The 25,815-nt window shown below is 36.2% G+C and overlaps 2 protein-coding genes across 3 annotated transcripts in view; one reads left to right on the top strand and one right to left on the bottom strand.

Moving 5' to 3' along the window:
* Positions 1-25,815, bottom strand: part of TRHDE (thyrotropin releasing hormone degrading enzyme) — a 395,923-nt gene that overhangs the window by 205,125 nt on the left and 164,983 nt on the right. The window lies entirely within an intron of this gene.
* LOC116479022 (large ribosomal subunit protein eL21-like) lies at positions 20,057-20,586 on the top strand. Its single transcript, XM_032762197.2, has one exon. It carries the CDS (start codon positions 20,089-20,091, stop codon positions 20,569-20,571), a length of 483 nt encoding a protein of 160 aa, XP_032618088.1. The 5' UTR covers positions 20,057-20,088; the 3' UTR covers positions 20,572-20,586.

Here is a 25,815-nt window from a genome sequence, read left to right as displayed (position 1 = left end):
CATGGTGCTTATATGCATATGTGAGTGTGTGCAGGACATCAATTAACAAGTAATAAATGAATGAGAAAATTAGTAAATGATAAATGCTACAAAGAAAATGTAACAGAGTAAGGTAGTGATTGATTGATGGGGTGGGTGTGGTGTGGTCAAGGCAGCCCTCTCTAAGGTAGTCACATTTCATCTGAGATGTGAATAATGGTAGAAGCTAGCTTGTTTGAAACCAGAAGTGCATTCAAAGAGATGACAACAAATGCAAAGGCCCTAAGGTGAAAATGAGAGAAGAATGCTTGACAAAGAAGGTTGATGTGGCTGAAATATATAAAGAGGAGGAACACAGATCAGAGAACTGGTATGAATTGTTAGTTCATAACCAATAGATATTCTTTTATATAAGATTTTACCTTAACACCTTGTCTAAATATGAACAAACCAGATAGCAGGACCACAGTGTGTCAACTTTGTCACCAGTAGATGGCAACAACAGTAGCAGGTCTGGTGTCATTTACTTGTAGCAACATGTGACTAATGAACAAGCCTTCTGACCCAAGCCTGTGACAAAGTAGAGCCAATTCCATAAGCTGTAGTCCTCCAGGAGCCAAGAGTAGTCAGTCGTCAAGGCTAAGCTAGCATATCAAGCCACACATTGGGATTTGGATTGGCTCAAATAGCACAGGAAGAAGACTCTATGCATACGAGCCAGGTGCAGTCTAGGAGTTTGGAATAAAGAGGAAGGTAGACTTGGGGGCAGTTGTCAGATAGCAAAAGCCTGACTAACAGCATAAGCAGATATGGTGTGGAAACAATAGGAGGCTGGTGATAAAGATATCAGGCACTGGTGACCTAAGCAGGCAGCTGGTTACATACTGGTATCGAGAGGTATGAGGTCACAAAAGTCAGGCCTGGGTAACAAGATTACAGATCAATCAAACAAGGACTCTTCAGCAAATGGAGCCAGAGTCAAATTAAAATCATTAAAGAATAGAGTAAAACACAGATCAGTAATAGACGACGGCTTCTTATATACACACAGGTTTTATAATAAATATGAGGAACCATGATTATAGATGGCAGAGTAGGGAAAAAATACAGAAAACATTGTATGCTACTAACCTTATAACAGTGTATTGAAGCAACTTAGATTTTGTTGAAGCAACTATGGAGAAGTATTTTTAATTGTGGCTCTGTTCTATGTCTTCACAACTTAAGGAATCTTATATGATAGGTTTATAATTTAAGAGCACCTATATGAAGCATATATTCACACAAACATTTGTATACAAATATTCATAAAAGCCTATTTCCAGTAGCTAAAAACTAGGAACAACTCAAATGTCCATCAATAGGCGAATAAATAAAGTACAGTATATCCATGCAACAAAATACTACTCAGCAATAAAAAGAAATGAACTATGGCCACAGTCCACAACATGGTTGAATCTCAAAACAGTTATATGGAGTAAAAAAAGAAGAAAGCTATATCTACTCTATGATTCATGCCATTTATGTAAAATTCCAGAAAATGCAAACTAATCTATAGTGTCAGAAAGCACATCAGAGGTTGCCTGGGGACAAAGATGGAAGGAGTTAGAAGATAGCGACGGGAAACTTTTGGGAGTGATGAATATGTTCATTATGGTAATAATTTCCTGTGTGTATACATGTGCTAAGGCACCAAATTGCATACTTTAAATATGGACAGTTTACTGTACATTACTGTACCTGAATGAAGCTATTAAAAAAAAAGCAAGCCCAGTAACAAAAATATTCTTTTGTTTATTTAAGGTAGATAACATTAATTCACAATGAATTAAATTATTTTAATTTTTGCAAAAGAAATTTTTTATGAGACTATACCCATTAAGATGTATATCCATAACTCTTTCACATGCCTTGAAAGCAGAAGAAAATTCAAATGTTTCAGAATCTAATTTACTTGGAAATTCAAAGAAAATGCTTGATAAAATTATGCATAGTAAGTAGTCTGCTTCCAATTAAATAGTATAGTACAAAAAACTATAGATAGATATGAAATAATTCATATAATACTAGTGAATGTGATAACATAAATTAACATAAAAATCTGACTTGCTCTACTTGTTTGCCTCCTACTCACCCTCAATGCACTATAATTTGCCTTCTATTCTTAACACTATCCTGAAACAGCTCTGAATAACTAAATTCACAAACTCTCATGGACACTTCTCAGAATTCATCTTTTTTTGGCATTGCTGAGAATTATCATATGGTAGGCTAGTGTCTATAATAACAGAATACCCATGTTTTTCCTCCACTTCTCAGATTAGCCCTTCTTCTTGTTTTGTTTTGCTTTGTTTTTCATTTTCTTGCCACTTTCTGACTTTTGAAAATCAAAGTTTCCGGGATTTACATCTGTGGCTTCTGTGTTGTTTTGTTTTACTAACTGCTATGGTTTAAATGTGTCCCCTCCAAAATTCACGTTGAAATGTAATCTCTATGGGTCTCTTCTGCCATGTGAAGACACAACATTCATCCCCTCTGGAGAATACAGCAACAAAGCGTCATCTTGAAAGCAGAGAGCAGTCCTACCAGACACCAAAGCTGCCCGTGCCGTATCTTGGGCTTAGCCTCCAGAATTATAAGAAATAAATTTCTATTATCTGTAAATTACCCAGTCTCGGATATTTGGTTATAGAAGCATAAATGGACTAAGACACTTACTCTACTACTTATTTTCTTTGAGTGTTCTCATCCACTTTAACATCATCCATCACCAGACTGCTCTCTTTGAGCGCTAGATGAAAATATCTAAGCATCTTGTAGTAGGCTGCTATTTGATAGGCCCCCAATGTGCTGGGCCTCCTTGTGTAAGCCTCTCCCCTTTTAATCTGGCTTAATAGTACATACTAAAGGAAATTTAAGAAAGCCTTGCAGCTTTCTGTTTTGCCCTCTAGGGAAAGTCAGCCTTCATAAAATAAAATGGCCCATTGCCCTGACAACATCATGCAGGGAGAAACCTCACAACTTTGCAAAAGGTCCAAAGAATCACTAAATGAGGTCTGTTCAACAGTACATACTAACCGAAATGCAGTCTCCAGCATTAGTGAAAGTGTTGCCTTATTACCCTTCTGATGCATAACCTTGTAAGCTAGAAATGCACTCTAATATATTCCAAATTATTAAATAATCACTAACAAAAATGTGTGTAATATCAGTTCTCTCCTGTCTGCCACAGTCAGATTCTTATCTCACAGGTCATGATAATCAGTCCAGAATAAGATGCTTTGCCCCAGCTTTGAGCTCCTCTAAGCCCTGGCTCCAGTGTGAAAGAGTCTGGTATCCTCCAGCTCAGATATTCTCTGCCACATGATCAAGCTCACACTCCACACTCTAAGTGTGAGAAGAGTACAGGAGATGCTTTCTGATATGTGACCTCAGATAGTTATCAATTGTCCTACTTTCTCTCATACTTTTCCTTTTGCCTAAGCCATACTACTTACAGTACTGACTTTTCCTGGCAATATTTCTTCACCAGCCAATTTCTGCCTTCCAGTTGTCCACACTCAAACTTATCAGTTCATTCTAGATTTGTCATCCATTTATTTAGCTAATTTGAGATTCATAAGTCTATAATAAGATCAGAACCTGAATGCCCCAGACTTCAACCTTAATCCTGAGGGAAAAGGGATAGAAAGTCCTGGAAGACAAGAGTTTTAATGCTGAAGAAATAAATATCCCAGCAATTCAGGAGCATCACCTCAGCAGCCAATCCTTCCATGCCTAGGCAGAAAACAGACCTGCTGCTGAGCCCCTAGTGTAGTCAGCGGATGTGGCATTTTCCTGAAAAGCAGCACTGGTCTCTGATTGAATGTAAGATATTTTTGCTCAGAAAATCTAAAGTGCCATACATTAATATTAGAAGTTGTGGTTTCAGAACAGAATAAATTCCGTAAATTTGTTCTTTCTGGTTTTCCTTGTACACATAAGGCACTTCTCTGAATTAGGCATTCATTCATTCATTCAATAAAGTTTGTTGAGTCCTTACTCTGTTCCAGCAGAGAAGGAGACTAACAAAGATGCTGGTGTGTCCAAGCTCATGTTCCAGGTTTGAGGGGTTGGGGAATGCAGGTAGGGCAGGGGGCCAAATAATACACAAATAGACAAATAGATAATATGAGACTGCAATTGGGGCTATCATGAAAATTACACATAATATGTTAAAGAATAACAGAGTTGGAGGCAGAATACATTTGATCAAATGACCAGGAAAAGCTTAAGAAAATTAGTATCTAAGCTGAAACATCAACCCAATCCAGGAAGACAGGGCAGTTTTAATCTTAATTGTTCATTTGCAGTGCTAGCATAGTACCAAGCACATGGCTAATATTCAAAAGGTAACTGAAAAATAAATGGTTACCTTTGATGGCAAGTCATGCTAAATATAGCTTACAACTAGTTTTGCCTGCAATCATAAGCCACACAGATGTATAACCACTACCAACACCACCCAGGAAAGGGCCTTAGGTTCAACAGTTCTGGTCATGAATTCCATGGTTTCACTCTGCCATGTAAAGAGCTCTGCGGCTCTTCTAAATCACCTCTCTACTCCTATGCAAAGTATCACTTAGATGCATTCCTTTCCGATTCACAGATGGGCTCTATGCATACTGATTCTTCCAATCCAAAACCATCTTGTGCTCAAATCTGCAGGCTTCTGACCTAACTCTTACTTCTGTTTCCTGCCCCACTTCACCCTTTGAATTTTACCTTCAATGTTGTCACCAGGCTGTACTCTAGTAGCATCTCAATCACAATCCAAGTTATTTTTCCAGCTCTGCTTCTCAGATCTTCTTGGCAGAAGGCAATGGATATAATGCTTAAAGCTGCAAGTTATGGAGTCTATACTGGGTTTGGGATCCAAACCCAAATTGTTTAACCTCTCTCAGCTTTCAATTCCTTATTGATAACATGGGGATATTAACAGTACCCGCTTTGCAAGTTGCTGTGAAGATTAAATGAGTTATACCATGTAAAGCACTTAGTCCTACATAGTAAGCTTGATAAATGTTATCACTATTTGTGATCTTTCCAGTTCTTCCCCACCTTGGAGAATCGAATGCATCATAGGCCTCAGGAAAGAGAGGAGGAGGAGCCTTATCTTCAAACAAAGATGAAGTTTAGGTTAATATGTTCCGTTATAGATTTTAATTTTCAAATTGAAATTTTATATTATGATTTAAAACAACATAGATCCTACTTAAGACTGAGCCAAAAAACACTATAGGATATGCTCATATTATCATCCAGGGACACTAATTTTAAAGGCATAGTAGGTTAAAAAAAAAAGTTGTATTTTGATTATACCATGACTGGCTGTTGTTCAAGACTGTCTATATGCATTTGTGTTTAAGAATAAAAAATGGAACATCTTGCTCTGAAGATTATGGGGCTAGTAAAAATATAAACTACATTTGAAATAGTAATATTAATAAGATAAAATTTATAGAAGTAACCCATAACTAATATTTATAAAACGAGAACTACCATTCTTTTTCTTCCTTTCAAGGGTATACGCTCAAGATTTTTACTCATAAACCAGTTAGGTACTGAATGACTCTTTTTCAGTTTGTTTGACAAAGAAGTTAAACTTTGCTATCCTTAGATACATTCCTACCAAATTTAGGAGTCAGTCCTTCAAAGCTTTAAAGAAGAATACATTTTTCTCCTGATGGACTTTTTATTTGGGCATCATTCATTTAAAGCAGACTAGTTTCAGCTACACATTGTGGGTTGTAACAGAACTTTCATCAGCACTACTTGTATTCAGAAGCTTAGCTTTCAAGTTCTGGAACTTCTAGCATTCTTCCGAATTAGCATTAGGCCATAATAGGCAGTCAGTGTTTTTGCTGATCCTCCTGCCACACATTCAAAAGATCTTTTTTCATTTCAGCAATCAATTTTCCTCGACATTTACTGATTACTGTCAATTGCAATGGAAGAACACTTACATGTGTTGCTTGATTTCCTTTTTCCCCGAAAAAGGCTTTCTATGCCAAAGGATAGATCCCACATGCACAGGGAATATTTGTCAGTTTCTCACCCCTTTAATATTTAAAATTAGTGCTACTTTGATTCTCACCATCGTATTGTGCATTTTTTGTTGTGCATCTAGTACTTACAAAATCACAGTCTTTGCTTTAAGAAACATGATTAGGTATGAACACAGAAAAGACATTAAATGACCCCTTCTTGCCATCCACTGGTGACAGCCCAAGTTGACTAATACTTGTTATATAACAAAGATTTGCTGTTATCTCAGAGAATACAGGTTGAATGTAAGGTTCCTTTCTATTAAGGTTTATTTAGAGTGTATTTTCATTTATTCCAAAAATACTTGCTCATTACCTAATACTGGCCAGACTGATTTAGGCTGGGCATATAAACATTGAACAATAAAGACATATTCCCCTTAAATTTTCATGGAGCTTAAAAACCAATGGGGGATACAAACAAGTTAAAGAGCATATATATTATAGACACACATGACAGCAATTACAATGTAGTGCATATGCTACAACGAGTGCACAGTATAATGGCTACAGCATAGAGCAGGGATTAAGAACATGAACTCATTTCTGCTACTTAATGGGGCACGTTACTGATCCTCTCTACCCATCATTTTCCTCACCTATAAAATGAAGATGAATATAATTGCAACTATTTTGCAGGACTACTGTGAGGGCTATTGTTGAAACACAATTCTCAAGGGTCTCTTACATTTCTGTATATCTTATGAACACAGGCACTGACTGCTTTTTGTTCCACACTTTCTTTTAAAGGACGGTTTTGTATAGCAAAAACAGAGATAGTAGGCTCTCCAGAGCAAAAGGCATACATACTATCACTTATAAAAGAACCACATTCCCTAGGGTCAGGTATACTCACCTATCATATAATCCACCGCATGTGCAGATATCAGCTGGACCTCTGTGTGTCACTCTTGGGAATTAGGGCTCTGGGAACTGGCACAAAAAATTGATGATACCAGCAGGACACAGTGGCTCATACCTGTAATCCCAGCACATTGAGAAGCCGAGGCAACAGGATCACTTGATCCCAGGAGTTCAAGACCAGCCTGGGCAACATAGTCAGACATTGTTCCTGCTAAAATAACAAATTAGCTGGGCATGGTGGTGCAAACCTGTAGTCCTAGCTACTTTGGAGGCTGAGATTGGAGGATTGCTTGAGCCCAGGAGGTCGAGGCTGCAGTGAGCTATAATGTTGTCACTGCACTCCAGCCTAGGCAACAGAGTGAGACCCTGTCTCTAAAAGAATAAAAAACGCTTATACTCTGGCTACTGCTGTAGCTAGAATAATAATGTCTTTCATTTCTAATCCAAGAGTTTCATGACTTCTGCCAGCATTCATGAAACAGTGGTGGTCTGATTAGTTGATATTACAAGTAGGATAAGGTAAAACCTTAGACTCCTAACAGTTTTTGACAACTATAAGAATTAATATATGTGGCGTGCTTAGAACAGTACCTAGCAAGTGTTAAGTTATCAATAACTGTTAGCTATTGTGGATAAAAGATGTCCAGGTCCTCATTCCTGGAACCAGTGACTATATTAGGTTACTTGGAAAAGGGGAATTAAGGTTGCACACAGAATTAAGATTGCTAATCAGTTGAAATTAAGATGGGAAGAATATCCTGGATGATACAGGTGGACCCAATATCATCACAAGTGTCTTAAAAAGTGAAAGCAGGAGATGGGAAGAGAGTCAGTGTCAGATTGAGGAAATGTTAGACAGATTCTACCAGGCATTGCTGGCTTTGAAGATAGAAGAGGACCATGAGCTGCGGCGTGCAGTCTCTAAAAACTGGAATAGTTCAGAAAATGTAGTGATTTTCCTCTAAAGCCTCCAGTGAGAGTAGTGTCAGACTTTCAGCCTACATAATTGTAAGATAATAAATTTGTGTTGTGTTAAGCCACTAATTAGGTGCTAATTTATTATCATATCAATAGGGAACTAATACAGTTATCATCATCATCATCATTACCTTTATTATTATTACCATTACTCTGTAAAAGAAGTCTCTAATATTGACATAAGAATGGGAAAAGGCTTCCTTAGAGAATGCCAATTATGGGATCTGTTGAGTAAATAGTGGGTAGCCAGAGGGGAAGTGTATTTCAGGTTAAGGAGGTAGCATAGGCAAAGAAGAGACAACACAGTACTTTCAGTAATCAAAAAAACTAGATCAGTATGACTGAAGCATATACTGACAAATCCTGCTTTGGACATGCTGAGTTTGAGTCACCCCTAGAACATCCAAATAGAGATATCTGCTAAGAGGCTGAATGTAGAAGTCTGACGCACTGGGGAGAGGCTGGGGTGGGGGAAAAGATTTAAGAAGTCATCAACACATAGATGGGAGGAGACCATGACCAATGCTGAGTAGAGAAGAGGGCTAAGACAGATGTCTGAGGAGCACTGAGATTTAAGAGACAGGCAGAGGACGACGGCAACTGGGGTGGGGCCCACAAAGCATACTGACAAGATGCTGTCAGGAAAAGGGGAAAGAAAATCAGGAAAGTGTGACATCGCATCATTTAAGAGTAGTGATCCATCCACAGGGGAGGGAAGAGCTGACAGTGTCTATGAATATCTTAGGTATATTTACAAAACACCGGCAATATATAATCAAGTAGTTGAATTTTAATTAACAGTTTCAAAGAATACTAGTTTCTCATTCAATACTGTTTTCAGCAGATTTCCCAAATAAATTGTAAAATATTTTACACAGATATAACACCAAATCGAATCACATATATTAGCATCATCACCTGAAGGGAGGGTGAAACCAATGCTCTGTCAGGGGTTCGCATAATCAGCTCTTTAATGAGTGTCAGTTGCTGAGTGGGCCCATCCCACAGCATGGAACTCAGGAGTCTCTCCTGTTTTCAAAGTCTGAGGTAGCTGGAAATCAATTTAGCGGTTTGAATAGCTCTTTGACACTCTTCAATTGACAGATTCACATTTCCAGTAGAAGGGAGTATGAAAACAATACTATTTATAAATGAGCATTCTTAACTCTTGAAATTTGCAGTTGTTAGTAAAATGTATTTCCAAATTCTTATGTACTTTAGACAGTGTGAGTACAAAGTGGTTACCTCTAAAAGAAATTATTTATGTAGGCTTGGCAAAGTGAAAACAAAGATGTATTGTGCCTTAAGGCCAGTTCCTCTTAGCATAAGCTGTACTAGTAGTTCACACAACATTCAATAAAAAAAGGCAAACATATAATCCAAAGGAACCAAATGTTTGGTTCTTAGTCTAAAACAGTATAGCATTAATTTCAAACAAAATCAAATACTTGTTGAAGCCCCTAAGGAAAAAAAAAATGCTGATACCCAAAGGTTGCTTAATTTTTTAAATCACTTATTGCAGTGCATAGTATTACCTAATATTAACTGGCATCTAAACAATGAATGGATTATCAGAGAGCTAGTTGTATACACAGGAGATACTGAAATTCACTGTGAATTTTATAGATTCCTAGGAACAACTGAGAGTGCTTGGCGTAATGAGGGCAGAGAAAAAAGAGAACAGATAATTTAAAAACAGCACAATTACAGAAATGGAAAATATGATGACATGGTGTTACTTTACTACATTTTAACACCAAGATGAAGCTAATTTGCCTTTAAGGGAATTAAAAATAGAATTATCAATTTAGTCCTCGGCCTGCATACTACTAAAAGACTTTATCTTTTTTATATCCAAACCTATAGACTTTCCGTTTGAAATACCATCAAGTCATTCAATGTCACGAAGAAAAATGAATGCCATGTCCCATTCAGGTTGAATTATGTATCAGCTTGGAGGCATTGATCAAAATATGAACCATGTCTTTCATTACTGAAGGTACCTAATGCTTTGTTATAAATATCTTCTTGAGAGTATAAAGAAACTGGCTTTTCCAAATTTTTTCACAGAAGAGTTTCTGAGAGCTTCTATTCAATGATTTTTTTCAAAACCCATTACTAGTGTTCCAAATATTCCCTAGTACAATTTACATTAGTTCAAGAAATGAAATACAGAAAGAACTAATAATGAGGCAGAGATTGAACTGAACCCTTTACCTCTCCAAGCTCCAGTATCTAATGTGAATCACTAAGTTATACTCCTAAATTGTATTTTATAAGGAGGAAAACACTTTGTACCCATAATGCAAAAATGCTGAGAAGAGATTTTTTTTGTACTCATCATAAAAATGTTTCTCCTAATGTAAATACTCAGGGAATTGACATAATAGAAAATTGCCAGGAGCCATTTTCCTAACACCACAGTTAATAGAGCATGAGGGTTCTTTAGCTCAAAACGACATGTAACTGATCACTACACTTGCGACAGGAGTCTACCATGAAGAAAATGATAACACCTTCCTCATTATTTGTTTTTTCTTGTCCTCCTGATATACTATGCAAATCTTTTATTTGTGCCCTTGGAATCTGTTTAAATAGTTATTAAAATGAAAGCCAGTACTCTAATATAAACATAACATGAAGTGCTATATTAAAATGCAGAGGTCCAAGAGCACAAAAGCATCTGCTCATGTTTTGCAGTAGCATTTGGAATATTCCAGTCCTGGATGGGGATGGAACCCTTACAGCCTGGCCACCTTTCCACCCTTCTAGCCTGACCAGGGAATGCCCCAAAATGAATGTGATGAAAGCTAACCAACTCAAGGAATATATGTCCAACTCTCTGAGTCTCAGTGTGTGTGTGTGTGTGTGTGTGTGTATAATTACATATTATATTTATATAATACTTGTATTATATAAATATACATACTGAGTATACGAGTGTATATACTGCATAATATTACATATATACACATCAGAATTCAGAATATATGTGTGTGAGTATATACATATATGTATAGGAAATATATATGTAGGATTAAGATTAGCCAAATTTTGGTAAACTGGTTGAATTCTATGAGTCTATGACTCTAAATTCATACTGAAAGTAGACTCCTCTGTATCTAGTCTTATATAACTCCAGGCAGATGGAAAGATTAAAACCAAGCTATACTTGTGGGTTCTGTCCAAAGAGGTTCAATTTAATAATAATAGCAAATAATACTTTTAAAAAATCGTTTGTAAAGTCTCCAAATTAGCTAAGTAAATACAATACCTCTAACTTTTATTTCTGACACTTCTAACAGCTCAGACTGTTTTAAAACTGACATACTGATCTCTACCACCCAAAAGGGGTCTAATAAATTGTTGACTACTAGGTAAGTTTTCATATTTAATGTAATTGCCATCCACAACACTTCCATTTGTCACTGGAAACATAAATCCATCCATTAAAGATTCTGCACTCAATTAAAAATAAGTATAATGATATTTCAGGAAAAAATATTTCTACATAAGATATAACATTATAAAATACATTAAATAACCACAAGTTCTAAATTTACCTTTACAAAAAAAACTTTCAAAATCTTCAGCCTTGAATTATAAAATTATGTTTAAAGTTTACAACTACTAAACACTTGTATAAAGTGTGCAGATTTTTGTACCAAATAACCGGTTGGTTGTTATCATTACATTACAAAGATATGCCACATTTTCAGATCACATATAACATTTTTTTAATGGCAAAGAAGAGTACCTGAGAAAGTTTTTACAAAATTTTCTATGCTGATCATCTATTGATAAAATTTAGCACTCAGAAATATCAGAAATATTAAGCCTGAAGACATCAGACATTAAGTTTCTAAATTTGAGATCACCATTGACTCTGAGACTTTATGAAACAGTCCTCTCTCCCTTCCTCCTTCCTGACCTTCTTATCCTACATTACTGGGTCTTAGACTAAAGGTGTAAAATACTGTGTTCAATGAATCATAAAGCATTCTCAGTGTTCTGGGAAGCCTAAGATCCATGAAGAGAAATGGCAGGAGGCAAGTTAGGATGGAAGCAAATAAATCTTGAAGGATATTGTATAGCTTTATGGGTTTTTACTCAAGTAGTGCAGGACTATGAACAATTTGTGTTTAGGGAGAAAACTATCACACTCTAGCCTTGTTACTCCAAGGTGTGGTTCATGAATCAACAGCACTGGCATCATCTGAGAATTTGTTAGAGCTGAAGAATCTCAGAACCTGCTCTAGACTAACTGAATCAGAATATGCATTTTAACAAGATCCTCAGACTACTTATATGTACATTAAAGTTTGGGAATCACAGACTTAGAGTAAGTCTTCCATGATGGGGTCCTTTCCCCTGAGGTTGCTTAAGACTATCTATGAAGATTGGAGAGTAAAATACAATGTTTATTTATATTTATTTTTGCCTGGTACAATAGGAAATAGATTAAGCTTTTTCAGTATTCAACATAAGATATTCTCTTCTGTTCATGTATCAAGGTCCATGAACAGGGATTACTGGTTCCATAGATGTCATAATAGCACTGCCTTTCTCATTAGTTCACTTTCAAGGGAAAAGGGCACATGACAGCACCTGAGCACCAACTTAAATCAATTTATAAATTATATTATCTAGTTTAAACAATCTTCACAAAATAAATAGATAGCTTAAAAAGATTCCTGCAAAAAATATTAGATTGGAGTTAACATTTATAAATGTTTAGATCCCTCAACCATTATATTCCATTTTATCCCATTTTCATTATAAGGTAAAAACAAAGAGTTGATTACATATTTAAAAAAAAAACAAATTTATCAACAAGCATTTTTGCACTATTGATTTACATTACTCTTACAATGAACTTCACTCTAAATGCATATGTGCCTTGAAATTTAGCTACTGAAAATCATAAGCGTACTACTTCAAAAGTAGATAAATTCAGCTAAGTCAGAATAAATGTACTCAAAAACATCTGGTAGTAGTGCAAAACTAAAAATGAAAAGGAGACTGCAACAAAAGGTATAAATTCTTGGAAGCTTTATGACACTGCCCATCACCTGAGAAACCCAAACATTTATCCTGGCCAACTTAGGAAAACTTGTGCACCCATAGGTTTAACACAACATGGTACCTGCCAAGGCTTATGGCTTACACCCTCTGAATCAGTGGTCTGAGCTGTACCTGGGCCCCTTTGAGCCACAGCTGGAAATGGAGCAGCTGGGATGCAGGAAGTGGTGTCCCAAGGCTGCCCGGGGCAACAGGGCTCTGGGCCTGGCTCAGGAAGCCATTCTGTCCTCCTAGGCCTCAGGGACTGTGATGGGAGGGGCTGCTTCTTAAGTCTCTAAAATACTTTCAAGGCCTTTTTCCCATTGTTTTCTCTATTAGCACTTGCCTTCTTTTTAGTTATGCAAATTTCTCTAGTAAGTGGTTGCTCAGCAGCCAGCTTGAATTTTTCTCCTGAAAACGGGCTTTTCTTTTCTACCATATAGCCAGGCTGCAAATTTTCCAAGATTTACATTCTACTTCTCTTTTAAATATAAATTCCAACTTATTTCTTTGTTCCCACATCTAAGCTAGGCTGTTAGAAGCAGCCATGTCACATCTTGAATACTGCTGCTTAGAAATTTCTTTTGCCAGATACCCTAGGTAATCAGCCTCAAGTTCAAACTTCCACATATCCTTAGGGAATTTACACAATCCAGCCAAGTTCTTTTCTTAGGCAAAACATGAGTGACCTTTGTTCCAGCTCCCAATAAGTCTGTCATTTCCATCTGAGAGCTCGTCAGCCTGGATTTTACTGTTCTTATCACTATCAGCATTTTAGTCACAACTATTTACCCAGTCTCTTAAAAATTCCATACTTTCCTTCATCTTTCTGTCTTCTTCTGAGCCCTCCAAACTCTTCAAATCTCTGCCCATTACTCAGTTCAAAAGCTGTTTCGATATTTGTCTGTATCTCTATAGCAATGCCCCACTGCTTAGTACCAATGATCTGTGTCAGGCTGTTCTCGCATTGCTATAAAGAAATACTCAAGACTGGGTAATTTATGAAGAAAATAAGTTTAATTAGTTCATGGTTTCACAGGCTGTACAGGAATCATGATGCTGACCTCTGCTTGGCTTCTAGGGAAGCCTCAGGAAACTTACAATCATGGCAAAAGGGGAATAGGCATGTACATGGCCAGAGCAGGAGCAAGAGAGTGAAGGGGGGAGGGGGCACATGATTTTAAATGACCAGATCTCAAGGGAACTCACTATTGTGAGAACGGTATCAAGAGGATGGTACTAAACCATCCATGAGAAGTCCACCCCCATGATCTAATCACCTCCCATCAGGCCCCATCTTCAACAGTGGGAATTAGATTTCGACATGAGATTTGGGCAGGGACACACATCCAAACTATATTATCTATATATGACAAACCCATAGCTAACATTATACTCAACAGCAATAATTTAAAAGCCTTTCCTCTGAAATCCACAACAAGACAAGGATGCCCACACTTGTCACTTCCAGTAAACATAGTCCTGGAAGCCCTAGCTAGAGCAATTAGGCAAGAGAAGAAATAAAAATCAGCCAAATGAGAAAAGAAGTTCAACTGTTCTTATTTGCCAATGACGTGATCTTACATATTGAAAACCTTAAAGACCCCACCAAAAAAACTACTGGAGCTAATAAATGAATTCAGTAAAGTTGCAGGATACAAAATTAATATACAGAAATCAGTGGTGTTTCTATATACTAAAAAGAAACTATCAAAAAAATCAAATAAACTATCCTGTTTATAGTATCTACAAAAAAATACTCAGGAATAAATATAACAAATAAGGCAGAATACCTGTACGATGAAAACTATAAAACACTGACAAAAGAAACAGAAATCACACCTGTAATCCCAGCACTTTGGGAGGCCAATGCGGGCAGATCACTTGAGGCCAGGAGTTTGAGACCAGCCTGGCCAACATGGTGAAACCCTGCCTCTACTAAAAATACAAAAATTAGCTGGGTACGCTGGCACAGGCCTGTAGTCCCAGCTACTTGGGAGGCTGAGGCAGAATTAACTGAACCCAGAAGTCAGAGGTTTCAGTGAGCCAAGATTGCACAACTGTGTTCCAGCTTGGCCAACAGAGCAAGATGCCTCTCAAAAAAACAAAACAAAAAAGAAAGAAAAAAGAAAAGAAAAAGACACAAATAAATGGAAAGATATCAGTATTCATGTATTGCAAGAATTAATATGGTTAAAATATTGATAAATTACCCAAAGCAATCTACATATTCAATGTAATTACTGTCAAATGACATTTTTTTGCAGAAACAGAAAAAAAATGCCTAAAATGTATATGAAACCACCGAAGAGCCCAAATATCCAAACCAATTTTGAACAACAACAACAACAAAAAAACAAAGCCAGAGGCATCACACTGCCTTAATTGAAAATGTACTACAAAGCCATAGAAATAAAAACACCATAGTGCTGGCATAAAAACAGACACATAGACCAATAGAACAAAATAGGGGGCCCAGAAATAAATCCTTGCATTTTTGGTCAACTGACTTTTGACAAATGTGCCAAGAACACACAATAGAGAAAGGACAGTCCCTTCCATAAATGGTGGTGGAAGAGCATGCAGAATAATGAAATTAGACCCTGATCTCATACTATATATACAAGTCAGTGCAAAATGGGTTAAAGATATAAACCTAAGATCTGAAATTATAAAACCACTAGAAGAAAACAGAGGAGAAAAGCTCAATGGTACTGCTTTGGGCAATAATTTTTTTTGGATACAACCTCAAAAGCACAGGCAACAAAAAGCAAAAATAAATCAGATTATATCAAACTAAAATACTTCCGTGCAGCAAAGGAAACAATCAACAAAGTAAAGAATGGGAGAAAATATTTGCAAATGATATACCTGATAAAGGGTTAATATAACAAAGTTATAAGAAAGTCAAACAACTCAATAGTGAAAATAAATAAGTTGATTTTGAAATAAGCAAACCACTGCAACAGACAGTTCTCCAAAGAAGACATACAAATGGCCAACAAGTATATGAAAAAATGTCAACGTCACTAATTATCAGGGAAATACAAATGAGAACCACAATGAGTTATCACCTCACACCTCTTAGAATGGCTACTATAGAAAAAAACAAAAGATACTAAGTGCTGGAGAGGATAAGAAAAGGGAATCCTTGCACATATTCCCTTGATGGGAATGTAAATTATTACAGCCATTATGAAAATCAGTGTAGAAGTTCCTTAAAAAATTAAAAATAGAATTATCATATGATCCAGCAGTCCCTCTTATGGGTGTTATCTCCAAAGGGAGTACAAAATTTCCATCAGATAGGAGGAATAAGTTCAAGTTGTACAACATGGTGACTATGGTTAATAGCAATGTACTATATTCTTGACAATTGGTAAGAGAGTAATAAGTATGTGAGGTAGGTAATGCATGTGTTAATTAGCTTGACTTAGCTATTCCACAATGTATGCATATTTCAAAACATCATGTTGTATATGTTAAGGATATACAATTTTTATTTATCAATTATAATGGTTAATTAATAAATTGTAAAAATTAATGCCTGGTGTTCACTTCCAGAGATTCTTAATTTTTCTAAGGTAGGACCTAGGCCTCTTCATTTGTCAAATGGCCCAAAAGTGAAACGAAGGTTGAAAATCACTGCTTTAGATGGAAGGAGAATAGAAGCAGATACTGTAGTAGTCTAAGTAGGAGATAATAGAATCCCACGTAAAATATAGAGGCATTTCAGAGGTATATCTGAATATAGTAAGTTGCTATTAACCATAGTCACCATTTTGTACAACTTGAACTTATTCCTCCTATCTGACGGAAATTTTGTACTCTTTGGAGATACACCCAGAGGGATTTCAGAGGTGGAAACAGGCAGGACTTGGTAATTAACTAAATATTAAATTCGGATGAGACACTCACCAAAGAAGCATAGACCATGCTACCCAACTGAATGAATGGGGAAATGAATGGAATCATGGTATTCCATTAACCAAGATTGTGAATCCAGGGAACTAGAAAGGGAAAAGTGAAGAAGGGGAGGGAAAATAAGTGGAGAAAAAGGAGGTAATATTTTTATATTACAGAACAGAACAAAGTATGTTTTCGTAATGCTAACTTCAAAAATTCCATTTATTGCTAGTAAAGGAAAAGTAATAACAAAAGTTCCTTCCCATAATACCATGTCTGTCTTTAAATCTTTTCCAATAGTTAAATCCTGGGCTGCCTAGCTTCAGACTCCACATTTGCAATCTCAACTCTATGCTGCATCCTGTTGTATTTTTATGTTAATGGAAAAGGGGCTCAAGGGACCAACAATAAAACAAAAATAGTAGGGATTTGCACCCAGAGCTATGAGACACTGAAAAGATCATGCCTAAACCATCTATCCTTCTGTTACTAATAATGCAGTCAGAACTAAAGTGTATTGTTTAAAAAGCTTTTTGAAGGAAAAAAAATAGTAGAGGCAGTGTGTACGCAATGCCAGAAAAAAAAAAATTCAAAAATCAGATCACATGCACTTCTGCTATTACCTAGGTAAATATTAAATAAACAACATTTACAAGTTTATTATGGATTACCAGTGTTGATTTCCACAAATATTCCGTCCCCTGTCATGGTACTATAGTATAAAAGGCAAGGCTCTGTGTCAACTTGCTCTAAATTTCTTTGCTTTAGTGCCAATAAGTTTATATAAAAATTTAGTTAGACCTCTATTTCAAACATAAATTTTTTGGCTACTGAAAGTCTGCATTCTTTAGTATGGTATATTATCTGGTGTCAATGAAAAACATCCAAATGTGCTCCGCCATAAACAAACACACCCCTTAACAAGAACTAGTAATTTTAAACCTTAGAGGAAAAGAGGAAGCTGGATAAGATGCAAACCATGCTCTGTTGACATTTTCAAATTAAGAAAATATATATGGCACAGTACCGACTGCTACAATATACAAATGTTTCATTTCTACTCTGACTGAATATAACAGCAGGTGGTAAAGTGGCATTACAAGCCAGTCACTTACACTTTAAGCCCAAAGGCAAAGGATCCATTATTTTTGCAGAGTTAGCTTAAGTTATTCCTTTGCCTCTTCCACACATACAAAAAAAAAAAAGTAAAAATAAAAAATTTCCATTACTTCCAAAGGCAAACAAAATGACTACTGATAATATGTCTCCTTTTCTTTCTTTCATTTTTTTTTCCTAAATTGCTTTCAGTAATGCTGTAGTTCAAATCATTGGGCTAACCTGTAATAGCATTTTACATACTCTAAGACACTTTAGAGATAGTAAGTTGTAATTCTTAATGTCATAATTCAGGATATAATACATAATGGACACGACTTTGAAAAATAGTTCTAAAATAGTCAAATGAATTAGGTATTAATATTTAACCTTCAAATAATTTTTCTAGAACACTACTACCATAAGTTTACCAATAGATTAGCTAATTAAAGTTTATTAACTGCTTAACACTGATACTAAATAAAACCAATGCTTATTTGTCAAACAATTGTTATATAGTATGTTTTTCAGCTGAAGTAAATTTGTTTTATCATGAATTTATAGTGGTTTTGTTTGTTAAACTAAATAGAGCCTTATTGCTAGCCCAAATGAAGCCATTACACAATTTAGAAAAAGCCACCTCTTATGCAAGGCACTGTAATACCATCAACCAGAAAACAGTCTTAATAAATGCACACATCTATGATGGCAACAAATGTGAATGGCAGCCTTCTAGAGTTGTGCAGTGCACAACTTAATCTATTAGGTTGTGTCAAAATTATTAGCAAGAAATGTTTTCTAATCCATAAAGCACAGAAATATAATGCATTCTACAAGGGGATAGTGAAACAGGCTTTCAAAATAACAAATACACTTGTAAAGAGATGACTTATGAAATACCATTTTTGATCAAAGGACCTAGTAATCATTAAGAACATGCACACGTATGTTTATTGTGGCACTATTCACAATAGCAAAGACTTGGAACCAACCTAAATGTCCAACAACGATAGACTGGATTAAGAAAATGTGGCACATATACACCATGGAATACTATACAGCCATAAAAAATGATGAGTTCATGTCCTTTGTAGGGACATGGATGAAACTGGAAACTATCATTCTCAGCAAACTATTGCAAGGACAAAAAACCAAACACTGCATGTTCTCACTCATAGGTAGGAATTGAACAACGAGAACACATGGACACAGGAAGAGGAACGTCACACACCGGGGACTGTTGTGGGGTGGGGGGAGGGAGGAGGGATAGCATTAGGAGATATAACTAATGCTAAATGATGACTTAATGGGTGCAGCACACCAACATGGCACATGTATACATATGTAACAAACATGCACATTGTGCACATGTACTGTAAAACTTAAAGTGTAATAATAATAAAATTAAAAATTAAAAATAAAAAAACATGATGGGAAATCAGCTACTTTCTTCTTTACAGAGGATATAGCAAGAAACAAATGGACTTAAGTTAGAAGTGTTACAGTTATAAATTTTTTCTGACAAGAAAGCTATTGAACATTCAGGTAATGTGCCAAGAAAGTCTCTCTGCTGAGCATGGTTCTCAGCTGTGCTGTACCTTAGAATAAATTGAGAACCTTTTAGAAATACTGATGCCTGGGCCCCACTCCAGATCAATTCTCTCTGAGGCTCTAGGGGTACGGCTCAAGCATCAATCTTTTTTGAAAATCTCCAAATAATGTCTAACGTCCAGCTGGGGCTTAAAACATCAGACTTAGAAGGTGATTTTAAAAATAGTATTCCTACCCGAGATAGACTAGGATGGTGGTTCTCAAACATGAATGTGTATCAGAGTCACCATCAGGGTTTCATAAAACAGATTGCTTGATTCTGTAGTTGCTAATGCTTTTAGTTAAGAATCATACATGAAGAACCACTGGTCTAGAACCTTACTACTCAAAATATTGCCCCGAAATGGCAACATTGACATCACTAGGAGCCTGTTAGAAATGCACAATCGGGCCCCACCCATCACTGAATTGACATTTGGATTGTAACAGGACCCCAGGTGATTCACACGTAAATTAAAATTTGAGAAGCCTTTCGGCCGGAACCGCCATCTTCCAGTAATTCACCAAAATGACAAACACAAAGGGAAAGAGGAGAGGCACCCGATATATGTTCTCTAGGCCTTTTAGAAAACATGGAGTTGTTCCTTTGGCCACGTATATGCGAATCTATAAGAAAGGTGATATTGTAGACATCAAGGGTATGGGTACTGTTCAAAAAGGAATGCCCCACAAGTGTTACCATGGCAAAACTGGAAGAGTCTACAATGTTACCCAGCATGCTGTTGGCATTGTTGTAAACAAACAAGTTAAGGGCAAGATTCTTGCCAAGAGAATTAATGTGCGTATTGAGCACATTAAGCACTCTAAGAGCCGAGATAGCTTCCTGAAGCGCGTGAAGGAAAATGATCAGAAAAAGAAAGAAGCCAAAGAGAAAGGTACCTGGGTTCAACTAAAGCGCCAGCCTGCTCCACCCAGAGAAGCACACTTTGTGAGAACCAATGGGAAGGAGCCTGAGCTGCTGGAACCTATTCCCTATGAATTCAGGGCATAATAGGTGTTAAAAAAATAAATAAATAAAGGACCTCTGGGCTGTAAAAATGTTTAAAAAAAAAAAAATTTGAGAAGCACTGGTCTAGGGCACGGACCAATTAAAAAGTCTACTGGGACAAGGAGAAATACAAATGGGGATGAAATAGTGTAGAGACCTGTAAATAACTGGAGAGCTCATATTCTAAAACCTTCCTCCCTAACCAACCAGTGCCCACGTGGGAATGCAAGCCCAGTGTTGCCAGATAATTCTAATATTTCAAGAAAGCCGGGGGGAAAAAAAGAAAACAAGCAAGCTAGTAATCTGGATTTTTATGTGAAATCTCCCAACTGTAAAATATTGGCAATTAATTCAAAGGCTTCATAACACCTTCAAGACCAAATAAAATCTATCCATGTGCCATATTTGGCCTATAGTTTGTCCATTTGTAACATCTGATCTAGAAAGAGTCAACCATAAACTGAGTTAGTTGGAAATAAATCAGTGGAAATCCTCTCAGAGCTCTTCCTTTAAAATGTTAAGATGAACGATATATTTGGTAACAGTTAATTATTTTCCATAGGGCACACTTCTACCTAACAGGAACTCAGCAAAGCAACAGAAATAAATGTTAGGGCAGCTTTGAAATACAAGTTATGGATGAAAGAATATCCGGCTACGAGGTAGGAAGCAAGAGAGGTTGCTGAAACAGATTGGGAGTGTCTCTGAAAAACCTGAGAAGCACAAGCAATCGATCTCAAAATAAGAAGGGCCGAGGCATTTGAGTATGGGATAAATACACCTATGGACAGGGCAATATTTTCTTCAGAGTGGAAGAAAAATAGTAGTATTATACATGTAGAATTTATTTTCACTTATTAAAAAATATGTGAAAAAACAACCTCAGTTCCACAGTTCATCTTCATCTATATTTAATAGCATTAAATCATATCATTTCCTTTAAGAAGCAATTTGAAAACAAAAATCCCAACTGAGGCACACAACATGCTAAATGTCTGATATTTTAGTGATTTATTGGTCACTGAGTATTTTTCTTTAAACCTTCAAATAGTCACTTGTTAAGATGTCTTAGAAGCTATCTGGAGAAGAGGAAGGTACTTGTTGGAAAGGTCACATAGGAATAGAAAAACACAGAGAGCAACTAAGCAGGCTGAGAGAATCATGAAAGTCAAATTACTTACCTGAATGGGAGGAAAGAGAATAGAAAAGTTATAAAAACTGCTTATTACTCTGCTAGAGTACCAATAAACAAGCAAAGTTTCATAAAGGCCATGGGAATGGCACAGAAAAAGACCAAGGAGAATATCCAGCCTCTCCTCACCACGCCTCCTTTAAAATACACTCCTTTCACTACGCGATCCTTAACTCCACAGGCTCAAGCGGCTCGCTCTCCAGATTCACTAACAGCCATTTCTTAGCCTGTGATAAATGGTGTTCATAATATGGTTTAGATTTAATCTTATTAAATTATTAAATACTATCTCTCACTTCTCTCCAACTCCCTTCAATTAGGCCCACAATTAGGAAAATACATATTTTACTCAACTATGTCCTTATAAAGTCTTCAAGTTTTGCCATTAGAATAATAAACCAAAGTTTAGCAGGATGTTCTTCTTGGTTCAATATTTAAGGGTAACTATCATCTCTTACTTTATTCTGCTATCAACTGATTTTTCAAAAAAAAAAAAAAAAAATGTTGGGTATGCCAGTAACAGTTAAGTAACAAAGTAATATCAGATAAAACCATTTCCTTTAAAAAAAATTAAGCAGAACTTTGAGCTGCATCCAGCACCCTAAAGGACATAGATTAGCAGATGAAAGACAGACTTTTACAGTGCAATTAGAATAAGGGAATTTGTAGTAGAAGCTGCCAAGATCGGGGGTTATAAGTGTGAATATCTCCTAGAGTCTATATTTATAAAAAAGAAAACTTCATCTTTGGGGTTTTTTAAAAATATTGAAATCAGAACATCATCTAAAAGATGGGTGCACTGAAAATCAGGAGCACCTTGTTTTTTCAGCTTTGCCTATAAAGAAACTGACCCAAGGCCAAGGCATTTTGTTTTTTTTCTTTTAAACTGATGTCACAATTCTTCTTTATATGCAAAAAGAAGAAGGAAATAAATTAACATTTAGTTTATTATTCAGTATCTTCCAGGCTCTGTCTTTGGCAAAATTACCAGTCAGATGGGGTGATGAATTACACAATCTTCATGGCCCCTTTAATTGAAAAATTATCTCATTTCTATGGAATATTTGGGTAAATTGATATGTAAATCACATGTAAATCCTGATAATAGTAAGTCACACTAGCACTACTTTTCTCTTGGAATCCACTCTCTTTCTATAGCAGTCTCTCCCCTCTGCAGTGAATAGCTCCTTTACCTACTTGTTAGTACTAAACCCAGAAATATAGAAAGGATCCATAGCAGGAGCCAAACAAAATGCCTATCTTCCTGACCATATTGTCGTAATACATTATAATATAAAATACATAGAGAAAAATAGATGCAGCTTAATGCAAAATGTTCCACTCAATGTGTTCTCCATTTTTTCTCACAATACTCTAAAAGTTTTCCTTATTTATTTTTAACCAGTTTACTTCATTACCATTGTTATGTTTATACCCAGCTATTATGCTAAATCCTAGGGAAAAAAAGATGAATAATTCTCAATCTAAGTCCTTGCTTCTTAGGTCTCAACAAGGTCATGAAACATAGTTTAAGTACATAGTAAGTGCAATATAATACCTGGGATACTAGGAAAATACAAAAAGAGAGCATCTAATTCAATCATGGAATATGAAAAAGGCTTTCTAAAGTAATGGTGATCGAGTAGACTCCCTTAAAGATAAAGAAGTTATGAACAAAAAGAATGAGGAATGAGGATACAAGGCATCTCAAGCAGATAAAGTAGTGGAAAACACACACACACAGGAGAGAAGTAGCAAAGTATGTGTGGAAAATAAGCTATAGAATACTATTGTAGTACAGTGTTGGAAGCACAGGATTTGGGAAAATGAAGCTAAAGTAGCAGTCAATGTCCAAATCGTGGAGGACTTTATATGTCATGCTAAGAACCTGTATTTTATTCTAGGAGCAAGGGGAAGCCAATGAAGAGTGCAAGAGAATAGCATGGTCAGATTTACCTTTTTCAAGTTTGAAAGGTGGATTTCAGGTAGAAATAACTGAAGGCAAGAAAATAAGTGACAAGTGAGTCCTCATGCTGTGCAGTGTTAACGGGACTATGGAAGAATGGATAGAATTAAGAAATAGTTAAGATGTGAAATTGGATGACTGATATGAAGGCAGCAAGATGAAGGAACCTAAGAATCCTCTCCTTATTGTTTATGGCTTTTAGGCCAACTCCTTAAATGGAAGCACAAACAATTGAGACATGAAATACATGGGAAGAGCCAGACTGTTCAGGGTGCAAAATAGGAGCAGGGAAGCTGAATGCTGTTTGGATCTGCTGCAAAAATATAACTCATAATCCATGAAGGGAAGTCCAGTAAGCATTAATCAAAGTGGTAGAGGGAAAAACAGGAGGTAGTGTTATCCGAGGAAGTAAAGTTCCAAGAATGAAAAAAGGAAAAATAATGCCAAATGCAGCAAAGAGATGCAGATAGATAAGTAAGGAAAAAGTGTTTATTGGATTTGGCCAATTTGCCTTTGCCAGGTAGTTTCAATGGACTGCTGGGGATGAGAGCCAGACTGCTGTAGGCTCAGGAGTGACTAAGTGGTAAAGAAGTGACAGCAGTAAATCTTCCACAGATTGCAAAGCCATGTGGATAAATGAAACTTGCCCAAGTATCTCTGCCCTCTCTTTGTGGAGCAAAAATCTCCTTTGTATTTTATCACACATCGATGAGGCTCTCTATCAAGATGGCTTAAAAATAGAATTATTTCCTTTAAACTGAGTGAAAGCCTTAATCACATTTAAAAGTCAATGTGAATAATAGTTATCAACCACCTATATCAACCACCTAAATAAGTCTCATGTAGAGGGGCAGGATGAAGCAGGATGCCAATGTAAATCCCAAATAATCCCAGCATCATTTACAGACTATCTTCTCTTTGCAAGGTGAAATGTTATTCTAAATATAGCTCAAGCATTATAGAGAATATAAAGAGACTTGTGGCTTCAGTTAACACCCCCCACTCAGCCTTCTGCTTAGTGTTCACAAGGAATGTTCTAGAAAATTCTGTCTGCTGTTCCCAAGTTTACTTAAGGAAAAATGGGTGGCAGAAAATAGGAGGATTCCTATCCAAATCAACTTATTCATTTATTTTATATTTCAAGCACTATCGCTGAAATATTATTGTTCATTTCTATTTCTTACAAGCATTTGCTTTATTATCTTGTTTATCTTTGGATTTTGAAATCATCAAAATTCAATATGCATGTGACGTATTTGGCCACAACATCAACTGGAATGGAATAGCTTCGAGTTCTCTGGAAATGAGAATACACCTATAACAGCTCTCTTCATTAAACTCAAACCTGATATTACTTATATTTTATGATTCTGCCTGTAACAGTAAACCACTTAAAAAACATTTTCAGAGATTCTCCAAAAGGATTAAAAGGAAGCTGTATTTCTCATCGGGTTTTCCCCACACCTCCTGTCCTTTTCCCTTTCCTGCCTGTCCAGCTTGATGTCAATCACCTTGTGTACTGCAATGATGAACTGTCTTACGCCTCACTGAAGGCTTTGAGAGAAAGAGCAAGACAGTCATCATGGGGGTAGGAGGAGCAAAAAGAGTAAAGGGAAAACTGAAAAGTTATTATTAGTCAATTTTATTACTGCTGTAGCCAAATAACAAATTATTTTTTTCCATGCAAATGACTACATAACTTCCATGATAAAAAGGCAAAACATTATATGAGAGGAAGGCAAATCATCATTTACAGTCAAAGCAAAACAACAGCAAAATAAAACAGAAAGAGCCTATTACAACATAGCCACTGTAAACTCCAAGTAGTTAAAATTTATCCATTGATTTTTTTTTCTTTAAGCCCTTATCATTTTGTATAGTACTGAAATCTAAAGAGATAGCATGGAACTGAGTATAATAGTATTTTGATTCCCCTTAATTTATCCTGATTATCTTCATTTCAGAAAGTCATAACACATGAATATCCTTCACTCCAAAAAATTGCCAAGTGTGTCTTGTTTATTAATTGAGTCATTTGTTACTAGCTTCTTGATAAATATTCATTTTGAATGTGCACATCTCTATCCTT

The sequence above is a fragment of the Hylobates moloch genome, unplaced genomic scaffold (assembly GCF_009828535.3).
Source record: "Hylobates moloch isolate HMO894 unplaced genomic scaffold, HMol_V3 SCAFFOLD_12, whole genome shotgun sequence".
Taxonomy (NCBI): Eukaryota; Metazoa; Chordata; class Mammalia; order Primates; family Hylobatidae; genus Hylobates; species Hylobates moloch.
Note: the sequence above shows the minus strand (reverse complement) of the source record. Positions and strands in the feature narration are given on the sequence as shown.

Coding starts and splice junctions, on each gene's coding strand:
- LOC116479022 (XM_032762197.2), top strand. CDS start 20,089: ATGACAAACACAAAGGGAAAGAGGAGAGGCACCCGATATATGTTCTCT.